General features: G+C 41.4%; 1 protein-coding gene and 1 long non-coding RNA gene across 2 annotated transcripts in view; one reads left to right on the forward strand and one right to left on the reverse strand.

Moving 5' to 3' along the window:
• LOC148112191 (uncharacterized) overlaps positions 1–12,979 on the forward strand; it is a 59,222-nt gene that overhangs the window by 26,559 nt on the left and 19,684 nt on the right. The gene's annotated exons all lie outside the window — the stretch shown is intronic.
• Positions 1–12,979, reverse strand: part of AR (androgen receptor) — a 171,897-nt gene that overhangs the window by 13,470 nt on the left and 145,448 nt on the right. Inside the window, exons 5-6 of the mRNA XM_034435156.2 lie at positions 3,911–4,055; positions 2,100–2,230 (exon numbers count right to left, since the gene is read on the reverse strand). Of these exons, the coding sequence (XP_034291047.2) occupies positions 2,100–2,230; positions 3,911–4,055 (276 nt within the window). The remainder of the gene's footprint in view (positions 1–2,099; positions 2,231–3,910; positions 4,056–12,979) is intronic.

Here is a 12,979-nt window from a genome sequence, read left to right on the forward strand (position 1 = left end):
AGAAAAGAAACAAAGAAGGAAAAGAGAGTGAAACAGGGAAAATACAAAAAACTTAAATGATTACACTGAGACTAACAGTGGAAAGATAAGAAAGAGGGAAAAGAGATGGAAAATAATAAGAAGTAAAGAACAAAATAAAAGATTTTATGGTTTTAAAATACAAAATAAGCATATTGGGATTAACAATGAAAAGACACAAAAAAGGAAAGCGAAAGGAGAAACAATGGGAAATATAGGGCAGAATAAGAGAGTGCAGAACATTAAAATACAAAAGAAAGGAAGAAAAAGGGAAAACAAAAGGAAAAGAAGGAAAAGAGGCTAGAGAAGAAAAAATATTAAAAATATAAATGATTACACTGGGATTTACAGTAGAAATATAAGAAAGAGGGAAAAGGGATGGAAAATAATGGGAAATAAAGGGCAAAGATTTCATGATTTTAAGATACAAAATATTAATAAGGAAAAGATATGAAAAAGGAAAAGAAAAGTAGAAACAAAGGAAAAATTGTAATAAATGTCACATGCTCAATAATATTGGAGGTTTACAGAATGATAAGTTTTAACAATATGAATAAACCAGTTGAGGGAAATGTAATATTTGGAATATTCCAAACTATATATTTGAAACATAATTAAAGAGAGAAGACAAATTAAGAATATTTTAAGAACTAATTGGATTGGGTAAAATGAGAAAGGATTAAGATGCACTTTATAAATATATATTTGAGTAAGTGGAAATATATTGTTAAAATGTTTTGAGAAATATATTTAATGATTGAAATTGAATGTAAAACTGAATGAAATTGAAATGATAAAAATGATTTAAATGTTATACTTGCAAGAAGTAAAGCAGAAAAAATATATTGGTAAAAGTAAAAAAGATAAGAGATTAGAAAAGTGTTTGAGTAAAGATTTGAAGGAAAAAAGAGAATAAGATGAAATATATTGTTAGTAATTAAAAAGATAAGGGATCGGGGCTGCCTGAACTCCACAATGGAAAACATTAAATTGAAAATGAATACAGCAATAGAGAGAGATGAAGGAATTGGAGGGGAGCAGGAAGGAGGGAGAGGGATGGAAGAGTAAGGAGGAAGGAAGGGATGGGAAAGCAGAGTAGGAGAGAAGGTAAGACAGGGGGGAAGAGAGGAGGAGAAGGAAAAGGGAAAGGGAAGTAGAGAAGAGAAGAAGAAGGTGGGGAAAGAAAGTTGGAAGGAGAAGAGGGAGAGGCTAGGTTTGAGGAGAAAGATTGCTATGCAATAAAAAAAGAAGATGAAGTGGAAGAAAGGCAGCTCTGAACAAACAAATATAAATATATTAGTAAAAAGAATGAATTGTTAAAGAATAAAAGAGGACAAATATGTACAAATAGTAAAGTTAGAATTTAGGGATAAATGAAGAAGGTGTTTATATATGCAAGTATAGAAATATTGAGGTATATTCCAAAAAAAAAAGGAAAGGGGGGAAGACGATATTGACAAAAATTGTACTTGAGTAAAATGTATTTGAATTTGACTAATTGTATAAGATAAGAAATGACCAACACTCTGTTCAAAAAAATAGAGAAAGATGTGGGTGAAGGTGGGAGAGGAGAAAAGAAAAAACCAATAAAACTTGTTTATCTATCTAGAAGTTGTGGGCGTGCCTTCACTGGAGATTTCCAAGCAGAGACTGGACAGCCATTTGTCCAGCATGGTACAGGATCTCCTGCTGGAGCAGGCGGTTGATCTAATACAATCGGGGCCACCGAGGGAAGTTCAGAGAAATGCTGCTTCCCAAGGCATCCAAAGGCCAGACAAGGAACAATGGATGGAAACTGAACAAGGAGAGATTCAGCCTTCCTGACCGTGAGAACAATCAACCCATGGAACAGAAGCTGCCTTCAGAAGCTTTCAAGAAGAGACTGGACGGCCATCTGTCAGAAACAGTGTAGGGTCTCCTGCTTGGGCAGGGGGTTGGACTAGATGACCTCCAAGGTCCCTTCCAGCTCTGTTAATCTGAATCTAATCTGAATAAAAGACCTCCAAGGTCCCTTGCAACCCTGCTATTTTACGTTTTGTTCTAAGTACAAAGACAGGTAGATGACAAATGCTACAGCTTACTAATACTGAAGAGGAGCAGAGCCTTCATGCAGAGAAATTCTTGAGGAGTAATCTGAAGCCATCCAAATTCTTGAGAGAGATGCCGCATCCTGACACATTGGCTGTACATTCTGGATTTGTGCATCCGGTACCTGGGAGAAGAAAAGAAGAAAGACATAGAGAGAATCAGCTGACAAAGCCTGCCTCTCTTCCAGAACCAAATTCCACACATTTCACTATTTGAGAAATTTCTCATTGTTACCATTTTAGTCTTGATGGCAGCTTAGTATTTCTTGCCATCCAATGCAAGTCCTCTGAAGGGTGCAAGTTGATCTTAGCCCCAAGCTCTGACCCAGTTCAGCCCCCTTCCGTCACTCTGCAAAATCCCAGCAGCCCCTCCCTGGGATTTCTGTCATTTCATATGAGAAAGCTTATAGCAAGGAAACACTGACATGCCCCACTGGGAAATCGGTACCAAAGCAGCCCCCCCGCCCCCCCACCCCCCCCAGGAGGAGTTTCCGTCTTCAAGCTGCAGTTAATTCCTGCTGGTCTTACTACACACTGAGCCATGTTACATCTCCACCATCAACTTTTGCTGAGTAAGGTTGAGCATCTGGGTTATAAATACGCGTCTGTCTCCAAGGAATGAAAAGATGGATGAGGAGATGTGGAATCTGCCAACTATAGAGACCCCTGGATGCCTGAAGAGCACTCAATCGATTTGCATGCCCACCTGGACATCTGAGATTCCACAGAAGTTTCCCTTCTGCTTCCTCTCAGATCAGAAATAGGTCTGAACTCATCTCAAAGAGACACCAAGTCACGATGGACAAAGGTCATGGAGAAAACTGTCATATGCTGCTTCTGCCTGTGATGAGTCAAGAAGGAACTTTCCTGATATGGAGATGGCATATCTTCTTCATGTATGTATGTAAGGTCAGGAGGTTATAGGAAGAAAACACTGACCAAGGAAGGAACAAACAGATCCAAGATTGCCTGATGCCAATTGTGCAAGCAGGGCACAATTTTTAGGGCTAGGGCTACCATCACTTTTAAAAAATATTTCATAAAGAACCAGAATTTTTGGCAAGAAAACTATGCCCATATTTATGCACAACACAGGAAACGAAAAACATCTCCAAAAATATAGAACCCAGAATGCTGAAATTTGTGTCTAATATCAAAAAACGGGGAAAGAAAGCTAGAATCCAACTGATGTTGCAGAAATAATGTGGTTTCTGCTAAGAAAAACCTGTTGGAAATCCATGGAATTATCCATGGATAATCCATGGAAAACGCTTGGGTCAGGACAGCTACATGTCAGGTGGTATATGGCTTTACAGAACTTTGATCCTCCCAGGTGGCATCTGAAGCATCAGCATTTTATGCCAGAGATCAACAAAAGATGGAATATTTCAAAGGATGCACAAACATGAGGAAAGGACCAGTATTTGCCCACTTGAGAAAATATAGCATACGCCTGGAAAATACATATTCAGTTTACACTTAAACATTTAAAGTTACCTAGAATTCATATTGTGCGGCCCCACATTTTGCCTTTTGACTCTTGTGCAAATGTAATCTCAGCCAATCTCAATGACATTGCACTCAAGGAATCAAAACCTTAAACATCTGCCTGAAAGAAGTCAAGCAGACACAGTTTGAGCTCAAAAAGTTTGACCTTGCACAAACTTCCTTTCTTCCTTTTCACTGAAAAGGCCTTGTGGCTCATTTGCCCTGCCGGGCCTGAAGAAAGGAGAGGGTTTCGACACTTTCCACTTTCTTCAGCTTTATACATTAATCAAGTCTAACATGAAACAGAGGAAACATACTCATTGAAGACCAAATCTGGAGCAAAATAAAGCATCCGGGAATTCACATTGGTGAAGGATCTCCATCCCATGGCAAAAATCATCAAGCCCATCCAGGAGTACTGAATGATGGCCATCTGGTCATCTACATGCAGGTTGCGGAACCCTGGGAAGAAAAGTCAGAAAGGTTGAGTCAGCTGGAGGCAAAGCTCTTCCTTCAGGTCAAGGAGCAGTTGGGTTGTTAGCCTGGGCTCCAGGCTGCTGGCCCCTCCAGGCCAACACTTTAGAGGCAACAGAAGTCCTTCTCCAACCACGATTACAGCCTGGAGCATTTTCAATCTGGCAGCTAGAAGTGAGGGAAGGAAAAGTCACACACAAAACATTTTCTTACTGAAGGTTTGCCTGTTGTTATAACAGAACAAGCTATTTTTCTCTTTATACTGCAGGGAGCACAAAAAAGAAAAAAAAGGACTTATAATTAGGGATGAAATGAGAAAGAAAATAAAGGCTCACACCATAAACCATTTGGATTCCGAGTTGCATGCAGTCTGGACCGTCCGTATGACTCCATGTGAGGAGAGAGGCATTAAGTCAAAGATCTGCCAGGATGCCTTGATAAAACCCAGAATTTTCTCAAGCAGAATTAATTATCAGAAGTTCATATAATTTGATGCCACATAGTGTGGGTCACACTTCAGCCCCCCCAAACAGATTGTATTTTAAAATTACATTTTAATCTCACTGCTATTGCCCTCTTCATTCTAAAAGCATCTCTTAAGCCTTTACAATTATTAAAAATATACTGTGTTGCCTAAGGTATTTAATCCATAATTATATTTGCTCCACTTAAAACTTCTCATCCGTTAGATTTGCAGACTGAGAGGAAATCAAGCACTTTTGCTGCTAATTGCTAACATGAGCCTTCTTGGCATTTGGAAGGTGGCAAAAGTGCTGAAATGAATGACCACAGAGAAAGAGAAAATTTGAGGATTACCAGAACTCTCAACAAAGCTACAATTGGAAACTACTTACATCTTATTCTTACTTTCTACATCTTTCCAAGGTGATTTACAATATACACTGTGTGCACAATTATTAGGCAAGTGAGTATTTTGACTAGATCATCATTTTTATGCATCTTTTCCACTTCAAGCATAAATTTATATTCACATATACTGGATATAAGCATATCAGGTGATGTGTATTTGTGTAATGAGGGAGGGTGTGGCTTAAGAAAATCAACACCCTATATCAAGGAGTGCGTAATTATTAGGCAGCTTCCTTTTCTCAGGCAAAATGGGCCAGAACCATCAAACGCTTTGTTGCAAATAGTCAACAGGGCTGCAAGAAAAGTGTTGAGAAAAAGAGATGCACATTAACTGCCAAAGATTTGAGAAGAATCAAATGTGAAGCTTCCAGGAAGCCATTATCCTCCTGTGCTGTCATATTCCGGGACTGCCACCTACCTGGGGTGCCCAGAAGTACAAGGAGTTCAGTGCTCAGCGACATGGCCAAGATCAGGGAGGCTGAAACCTGACTACCACTGAACAAGACACAGAGCAACAGCAAGACTGGCCAAGAAGTATCTGAAGGCAGATTTTTTTCAAAGGTTTTATGAACTGATGAGATAAGAGTGACTCTTGATGGATCGCTTTGAAGGCTTTGATTTCTCTGCCCTGAGTAGACCTTCGCAGTTCTTCCAATTCTGCTTCTATGAATATTTTATTTCATATTATAAACAGACATTGATCTTCCAGCTCCTGTTCTGTTCTTTCTGATTCTGGATGTTGTTCTTTCCAGAACTGGTGCATTCATTTCAAATATCCTCTTTTTGTTGGACTTCATCTGTAATAACAGATCATTATTTCTTCGTTTTCAGTCACTGTATATTTGCAATGTGTAACACCTTTTCCTCTGCAGCTCCTGGCCCTGATTGCTCAGCCAACAGTCCTGAGGCCTGTAGCCCATTTTTCACCAGATATCCAGGAACTCCAACATCTAGCGTGGACCTTGTTAACCCGGGTGACATCTGAGCCGGTATGGCTTTCTGAAATTTAGGTCTCATAATTTTTATGGGAGAGACACTCTGTCTGACTCCTCTGATGACACCTGCCAGTATGGTTGAACCTCTGGCACAGCTCTCATCTTCCTCAGAGCGCACAAGTCGCACAACCACGTCAAAGCAGTGCCTCATTGGGAGATTGTTGTTGTTATTACATGGGTAACCCAAAATTCTTTGGATCATTCTAGGGTCAAAATATAGATTTCCTTGGTGACAGATTCCCCCCCTAGCACCTCATAGCCTGTTGTCTTGTGCTTTGTTGGTCCATTATTTTCTAAAACAGGAAAGGTACTTCTCCCTATGAACCAACAGCCATAAATCCCAATGCAGAAAATTATGTGATTTGGACGTTCTGAATTTTTTTTTTTAATTTGATTTATATGCCGCCCTTCTCCAGAGACTCAGGGCAGCTTACAATGCGTTAAGCAATAGCCTCCATACTTTTGTATATTTATACAAAGTCAGCTTATTGCCCCCACAAACTGGGTCCTCAATTTACCTACCTTAGAAAGGATGGAAGGCTGAGTCAACCTTGAGCCTGGTGAGATTCGAACTTACAGTAATTGCAGACAGCTGGTGTTAATCACAATGCTATCAGTCTGCTGAGCCACCAGGCCCTTCCAATTTTGTGATAGAGTTTGTGATAGAGATCAAGAGTTTAAAGTCCTCGGCGATCAATTCAGAAAATACTTTTCTAGAATCTTTTCTTGGCACTATTTCTTCAGCATCAATTTTTATTCTTGGAAAACATGGCAATAGAATAGAATAAAATAAATAGAATAGAATAGAATAGAATAGAATAGAATAGAATAGAATAGAATAGAATAGAATTTTTTTATTGGCCAAGTGTGATTGGACACACAAAGAATTTGTCTTGGTGCATATGCTTCATTAAAACAATATTGTTTTAGTACAGGCTTTTGACAGCATAGAATAGCTAACATTAATTTATAGAATTAACATAGAATTTAGAGTGTTCAGACCATTCATATCTGTAATCTGTACACAGATGAGAGCTTGCAATGTTCCTTAACATCATCTAAGTAAGTTCCAAGCAGAGGCAAGAATTGCAGGATTTTAAGGTTTCTCTCTTAGAGATTGCATTACAACTTATTTGGAGACGGAATTCATGGTATCTGTGGTAAGTACAAGCCAACAAGTTTAACATCTTAAAAAACAAGTAGCATTACAGTTTCATCTCTGAACTTACCAATAAAAAATAACAAGTATGAAAGTTAAGCAGAGTTAAGAGTTTGTGGTCATTTTCATCTCCAACTAAAGCTGAAATTACAATTTTGGTTATCACTGAATTTGCAGGAAACCTGCCTATAGCTATCACCTAAATGGCATCTTGAGATAGCTATCACATTAATGCTGCATCGGTGGAAAGCACACTTAGTAAGTGCTTGGCATCAAGCACATTTTTACCTGCTTTTCCACTGGTATCTCATTTCATAATTAAATGTTTCACTTGAACTCTACTAATATTAATTAAAAAATTTTTGCTAGTGTTTTTAGCAATAGCAATAGCAGCACCTAGATTGCTTCATAGTGTTTTACAGCCCTCTCTAAATAGTTTACAAGGTCAGCATCTTCTTGCACCCAACAATCTGGGTCCTCATTTTACCGACCTCGCAAGGACGGAAGGCTGAGTCAACCTTGAGCCGGTGAAAATCAAACTGCTGGCAGTTGACAGAGTCAGACAGCAATACTGCATTCTAAACATTGTGCCACCATGGCTCTTTTTCTAAATAGCTGTTAAACAATGTTCATTAACCGGTCGCAGTCTGTGTTGACAGGGGGACAGAGGTCAACCCCGAGGCCCCTCATATGTGGGGTGCCGCAAGGGTAGGATCATCCGTGGTTTCGGGGTGGAGTACCATCAGTACGCTGACGACACCCAGCTGTACATCTCCACCCCGGATCACCCCAACGATGCCCTTGAAGTGATGTCCCGGTGCCTGGAGGCCGTATGGATCTGGATGGGGAGGAACAGGCTCAGGCTCAACCCATCCAAGACCGAGTGGCTGTGGTTTCCGACGTCCCGATATAGTCAGTTGATGCCATCACTGACTATTGGGGGCGAATCATTGGCCCCCACGGAGAGGGCTCGCAACTTGGGCGTCCTCCTGGATTCATGGCTGTCTTTAGAAGAGCACTTGACGGCCGTGACCGGGAGGATTTTTCATCAGGTTCGCCTGATTCGCCAGTTGCAGCCCTTTCTGGATCGGGACTCGTTACGCACGGTCACTCATGCCCTTGTCACCTCCCGCCTGGACTATTGTAATGCTCTCTACATGGGGCTCCCCTTGAGGAGCACCCGGAGGCTCCAACTGGCGCAGAGTGCGGCCGCGCGGGTGGTAATGGGAGCGACATGGCGCTCCCATGTGACACCTCTCCTGCGCGAGCTGCACTGGCTCCCGGTGGTCTTCCGGGTGCGCTTCAAGGTTTTGGTTACCACCTTCAAAGCGCTCCATGGCTTAGGACCTGGTTATCTACGGGACCGCCTACTACCACCAATAGCCTCCCACCGGCCAGTACGCTCTCATAGAGAGGGGCTCCTCCGGGTGCCGTCAGCCAAACAATGTCGGCTGGCGACCCCTAGGGGGAGAGCCTTCTCTGTGGGGGCACCTACCATCTGGAATGAGCTCCCCCCAGAGATACGGAGGATCCCGGATCTGCGCACCTTCCGCCGCGCTGTGAAGACCTTTTTATTCTATCAGGCGGGCTTGGCCTAATCTCTTCCCTTTTTAAATATGTAAATTTTAATCTGTTTTTAAATTATTGGGGTGTTTTAATTTGTCTGGGCCAAAATGATTTAATTTGATTTTATCTGGTTTTTTAAACTTTTTGTATCTATGTTATTTTATTGTTTGGCTGTTCACCGCCCTGAGTCCTTCGGGAGTAGGGCGGTGTACAAATCAAATAAAACATAAACAAACATAAAACAAACATTAACAATTATTTTGTTGGTGGTAAGCACTGAACTATCACATTTGTAATTAATATTTTCAGCTCATTATTAAAACATTAAAGTTCATACACGTTCTTTCTAGCAATATTCTGAACAGTTCTATATATTTTTTTAAAACGCCCTAAAAACTCTTCTGTAAATTAATCCAGCATCAGAAGGCGTATACTGACTCCCTGAATTGCTACTGTAATTAAAGGCAGATTCCATATTGGAAATTACTACAAAGAAAGGCAGAAATATAATTTCCAATTTTATTATGTGCTCTCACTAGCATATGTCCAGCCATTACTAATTTCATATTTTGGAGAAATATATGTACTACCATGTTTCCCTGAAAATAGGACATGTCCCGAAAATAAGGCCAAGACTGATTTTTGGGGTGGGCCTAAATATACGCCCTCCCCAGAAAATAAGCCCCCCTTTCTGTCACACACACACAGGTTCCTCACCCACCCAACCTTCCCAAGGCAGCCACATCCCTGTGAAGTATTGCGTCCCCCACCCCTTTTGCTGCCCGTGGCACCGACCATAGACCTCGAGTGCCTGCTCCTGCACCATGGTGGTGGCCCACCCGCTCTCGTCCCCGCAAGCAGGCACCGCATCTGTTTTGCTCGTGCTACTGAGCGCCTGCCACAGCAGCCCCAATGCAAGCATCGCTGCCCTGGGGCTTCCTTGGCAGGGCGGCCACCCACAGCAGAGAAGCCTCCATGCACGGCAGGCAGTCGTGGAGGACTACAACAGCAGGCCTGGCACATCCCGCATCTGGGCACGGGTCTCGGCGGGGATGGCTGAGGCGCTGCAGGTGTTGCTGCTGCCATCGCTGCCACCTGCAGAGGCCCGGAGGCCCCCTGCAGCCAAGCTCAGCTGCGGGTGAGTTTTAGAAATTTGCCCTCCAAGCCTTTCAGAGTTGTACCTTCCCGTTTTGAGATGTCAACCTGCACCTTCTTTTATCCCTGTTCCTCCACTCCCACTAACGAACTTACTCCCAGCATCGGATTAAGCCCAGATAAACCACCCTGTCAAATGTAATCAGGAAGGACTCAAGCAGGCCGAGATTGGCTGTTGGAAAAGTTAACGGCACGCGTTACATGAAAGATTTTAAAGACAATTCACAAGACAACTTTACTGAAAAGCAAAAAGCAAAAGGTCGATTTTTGTCAAAACGTGCAGTTTTTAGTGTCTGCTGCCAATGTGGTTGTGATGACATTATAAAAGGGAAGAGAAAAAAGGCAGGTCTCTGCTGAGTTTGCCTTCAGACAGGAAATAGGTGTGAAGAGAACAGTTCAACATCCCGGAGTCACGGAGATCCATGGTTACACAATCATTCCCTTCACATTCTAACTCTCCCTTTTCCTTTCAGTCAGAAACTCCTCTTAGGCAGGAGTAGATCTTACCCCAGGCTGGGAACTCCCTGAGCCTCAAACTCTCCTGCCAGGGCAGCCAGACCAAGGAAGTTTCTGTCCCCACGGGCAGCCCCACCCCGCCAGCCTAGCAGGAGGACTTTGAAGGAAGATGTGCTTCATTGCATGCCGTTGGCTACTTGCCAATTGATAAATCAGAACAAAATATTTATTTAACAATAACGACTGCAGTTGCAAAGAGGCTATAACTCTCTTGTGAGGAAGATGCCAATTTGTATCCATTATTTCAGCCTAAGGCAATTGGCAGAAAAGCAACATCACATTTAAAGACCAAAAAATCCAAGCTGAGTGTAGTATGAAATAGCACAGAATTAAAAGAGGAGAAAAATAGCAGTTAAAGGGGGACTCCAAATAACTTGCTTTCCCCACCCTTGAGGGTCCATCTGGCTTGAGGAAGAGCAGACAAGACACTAACAAGGTATGTGCCAGCTCTGCCATCTTCGCTACACATTGCTAAGCTTGCAGGCATCCTGCCATAAATGGGGTGGGTGGGGCAGAGGAAGGTAGGGAAGTTATGCAGGTGGTGTGAATGGTTTCTATGGATAGAATATGTCCTAAAGATATTAATGAAGGAATGACAGATGTGGAACAAATGTTTATTTGACAAAATAGAGTTCCAAAAACAGAACTACAAATGATAGGCTACAGATTGAGTTGGAAAAGGATCCTTTATTCCACATAGAAAAGAAACTGGATGATTTTTTTAAAAAAAATACAAATGATAAACCTAGAATAGAATAGAATAGAATAGAATAGAATAGAATAGAATAGAATAGAATAGAATAGAATAGAATAGAATTCTTTTATTGGCCAAGTGTAATTGGGCACACAAGGAATTTGTCTCCGGTGCATATGCTCTCAGGGTACATAAAAAGACAAGATACGCTCGTCAAGAATCACAGGGCATAACACAACACCCAGTGACAGTCATACGGTACAATAAGCAATCAAATCATACTAGGAAACAATATCAATATAAATCGCAAGGGTACCAGCAACAAAGTTACAGTCATGCAGTCACAAGTAGGAGGAGATGGGTGACAGGAACGACAAGAAGACCAATAGCAATAGTAATGCAGCCTAATGTGAATAGTTTGACAGTCTTGAGGGAATTATTTGTTTAGCAGAGTGATGGCGTTCGGGAAAAATCTGTCCTTGTGTCTAGTTGTTCTGGTGTGCAGTGCTCTATAGCGTCGTTTTGAGGGTAGGAGTTGAAACAGTTTACGTCCAGGATGTGAGGGGTCTGTAGATATTTTCACAGCCCTCTTTTTGACTCGTGCAGTATACAGGTCCTCAACGGAAGGCAGGTTGGTAGCCATTGTTTTTTCTGCAGTTTCTAATTATCCATTGAAGTCTGTGTCTGTCATGTTGGGTTGCAGAACCAAACCAGACAGTTATGGAGGTGCAGACAACAGACTCAATAATTCCTCTGTAGAACTGTATCCGCAGCTCCTTGGGCAGTTTGAGCTTTCTGAGTTGGCTCAGAAAGAACATTCTTCGTTGTGCTTTTCTGATGACATTTTTGATGTTAGGTGTCCATTTTAGGTCTTGAGATACAATAGAACCTAGAAATTTGAAGGTCTCTACTGTTGATACTGTGTTGTCTACTATTGTAAGAGGTGGAAGTATGGGAGGGTTTCTCCTAACATCCATCACCATTTCTACAGTTTTGAGTGTGTTCAGTTCCAGATTGTTCCTGTCGCACAAGGCTAGTTGTACAACCTCCCTGTCTGTATGTAGATTCATCACCGTCTCAAATGAAACCAATCAATGTTGTGTCATCTGCAAACTTCAGTGGTTTAACAGATGGAACGTTTGAGATGCAGTCATTGGTATAGAGAGAGAAGAGAAGTGGAGAGAGCACACATCCTTGGGGAGCCCCTGTGCTAATTGTACAGGTACCTGGTGTGATTTTGCTTACCTTCACCTGCTGCTTCCTGTCTGTTAGGAATGATCTATAAAATATTTTCTTATTGGAACTACAAAACAGGCTTATTAAAGACTTGAAGAAATTTGTGTGATGGGATAAAGAATTGAAGCCCAAACAAAGCCTATGACGATACTGAATTGATTTAAGATTTCAGACTTTTAGAAGTAAAAGGAAGGAATATAAGTTTGATAAGACCTCCTCCTCCTTCCTCTTCTCCCTCCCCTCCCCCTCCTTCTTTCCTGGAAACCCCTTCTGGATTTTTTGCTGGCACTAAGAATGAAAAGTTGATGTTTTATGGATTTGTTTATAAAGAAGAGATAATATATTGGAAGAAGAGGTGTATGCTTAACCTTATAAGAGCTGAAGAGTTATTCTTTTTCCAGTTTTTTCCTTTTTTTCTCTTCTCTATCTCTAGGTTTACTTTATATTAGTTTTTACTGTAATCAAAATTGTTAATAAAATTGTATATAAAAAATATGGAGCTTCCAATTGTGACCCAAAGGTGGGACATGTGAACCAAAATATATTGTGAATCCCATTTTCCCTTTGAAGCACAGCCATACCACTCGATCCCATTTCTTGTCTTGCCGCCCTTGCTGGTCAAGCCAAAAACAGCTATTTTTCCTTGTTCCCCATCAAGAACTCAATTACTCTTCCTGCAGAGAAAGGACAAGTGATTCCTTCTCTCCTAAGGAAGATCTCT

This window comes from Pantherophis guttatus, chromosome 12 (genome assembly GCF_059756535.1).
Source record: "Pantherophis guttatus breed Tessera chromosome 12, ASM5975653v1, whole genome shotgun sequence".
NCBI classification, from domain to species: domain Eukaryota; kingdom Metazoa; phylum Chordata; class Lepidosauria; order Squamata; family Colubridae; genus Pantherophis; species Pantherophis guttatus.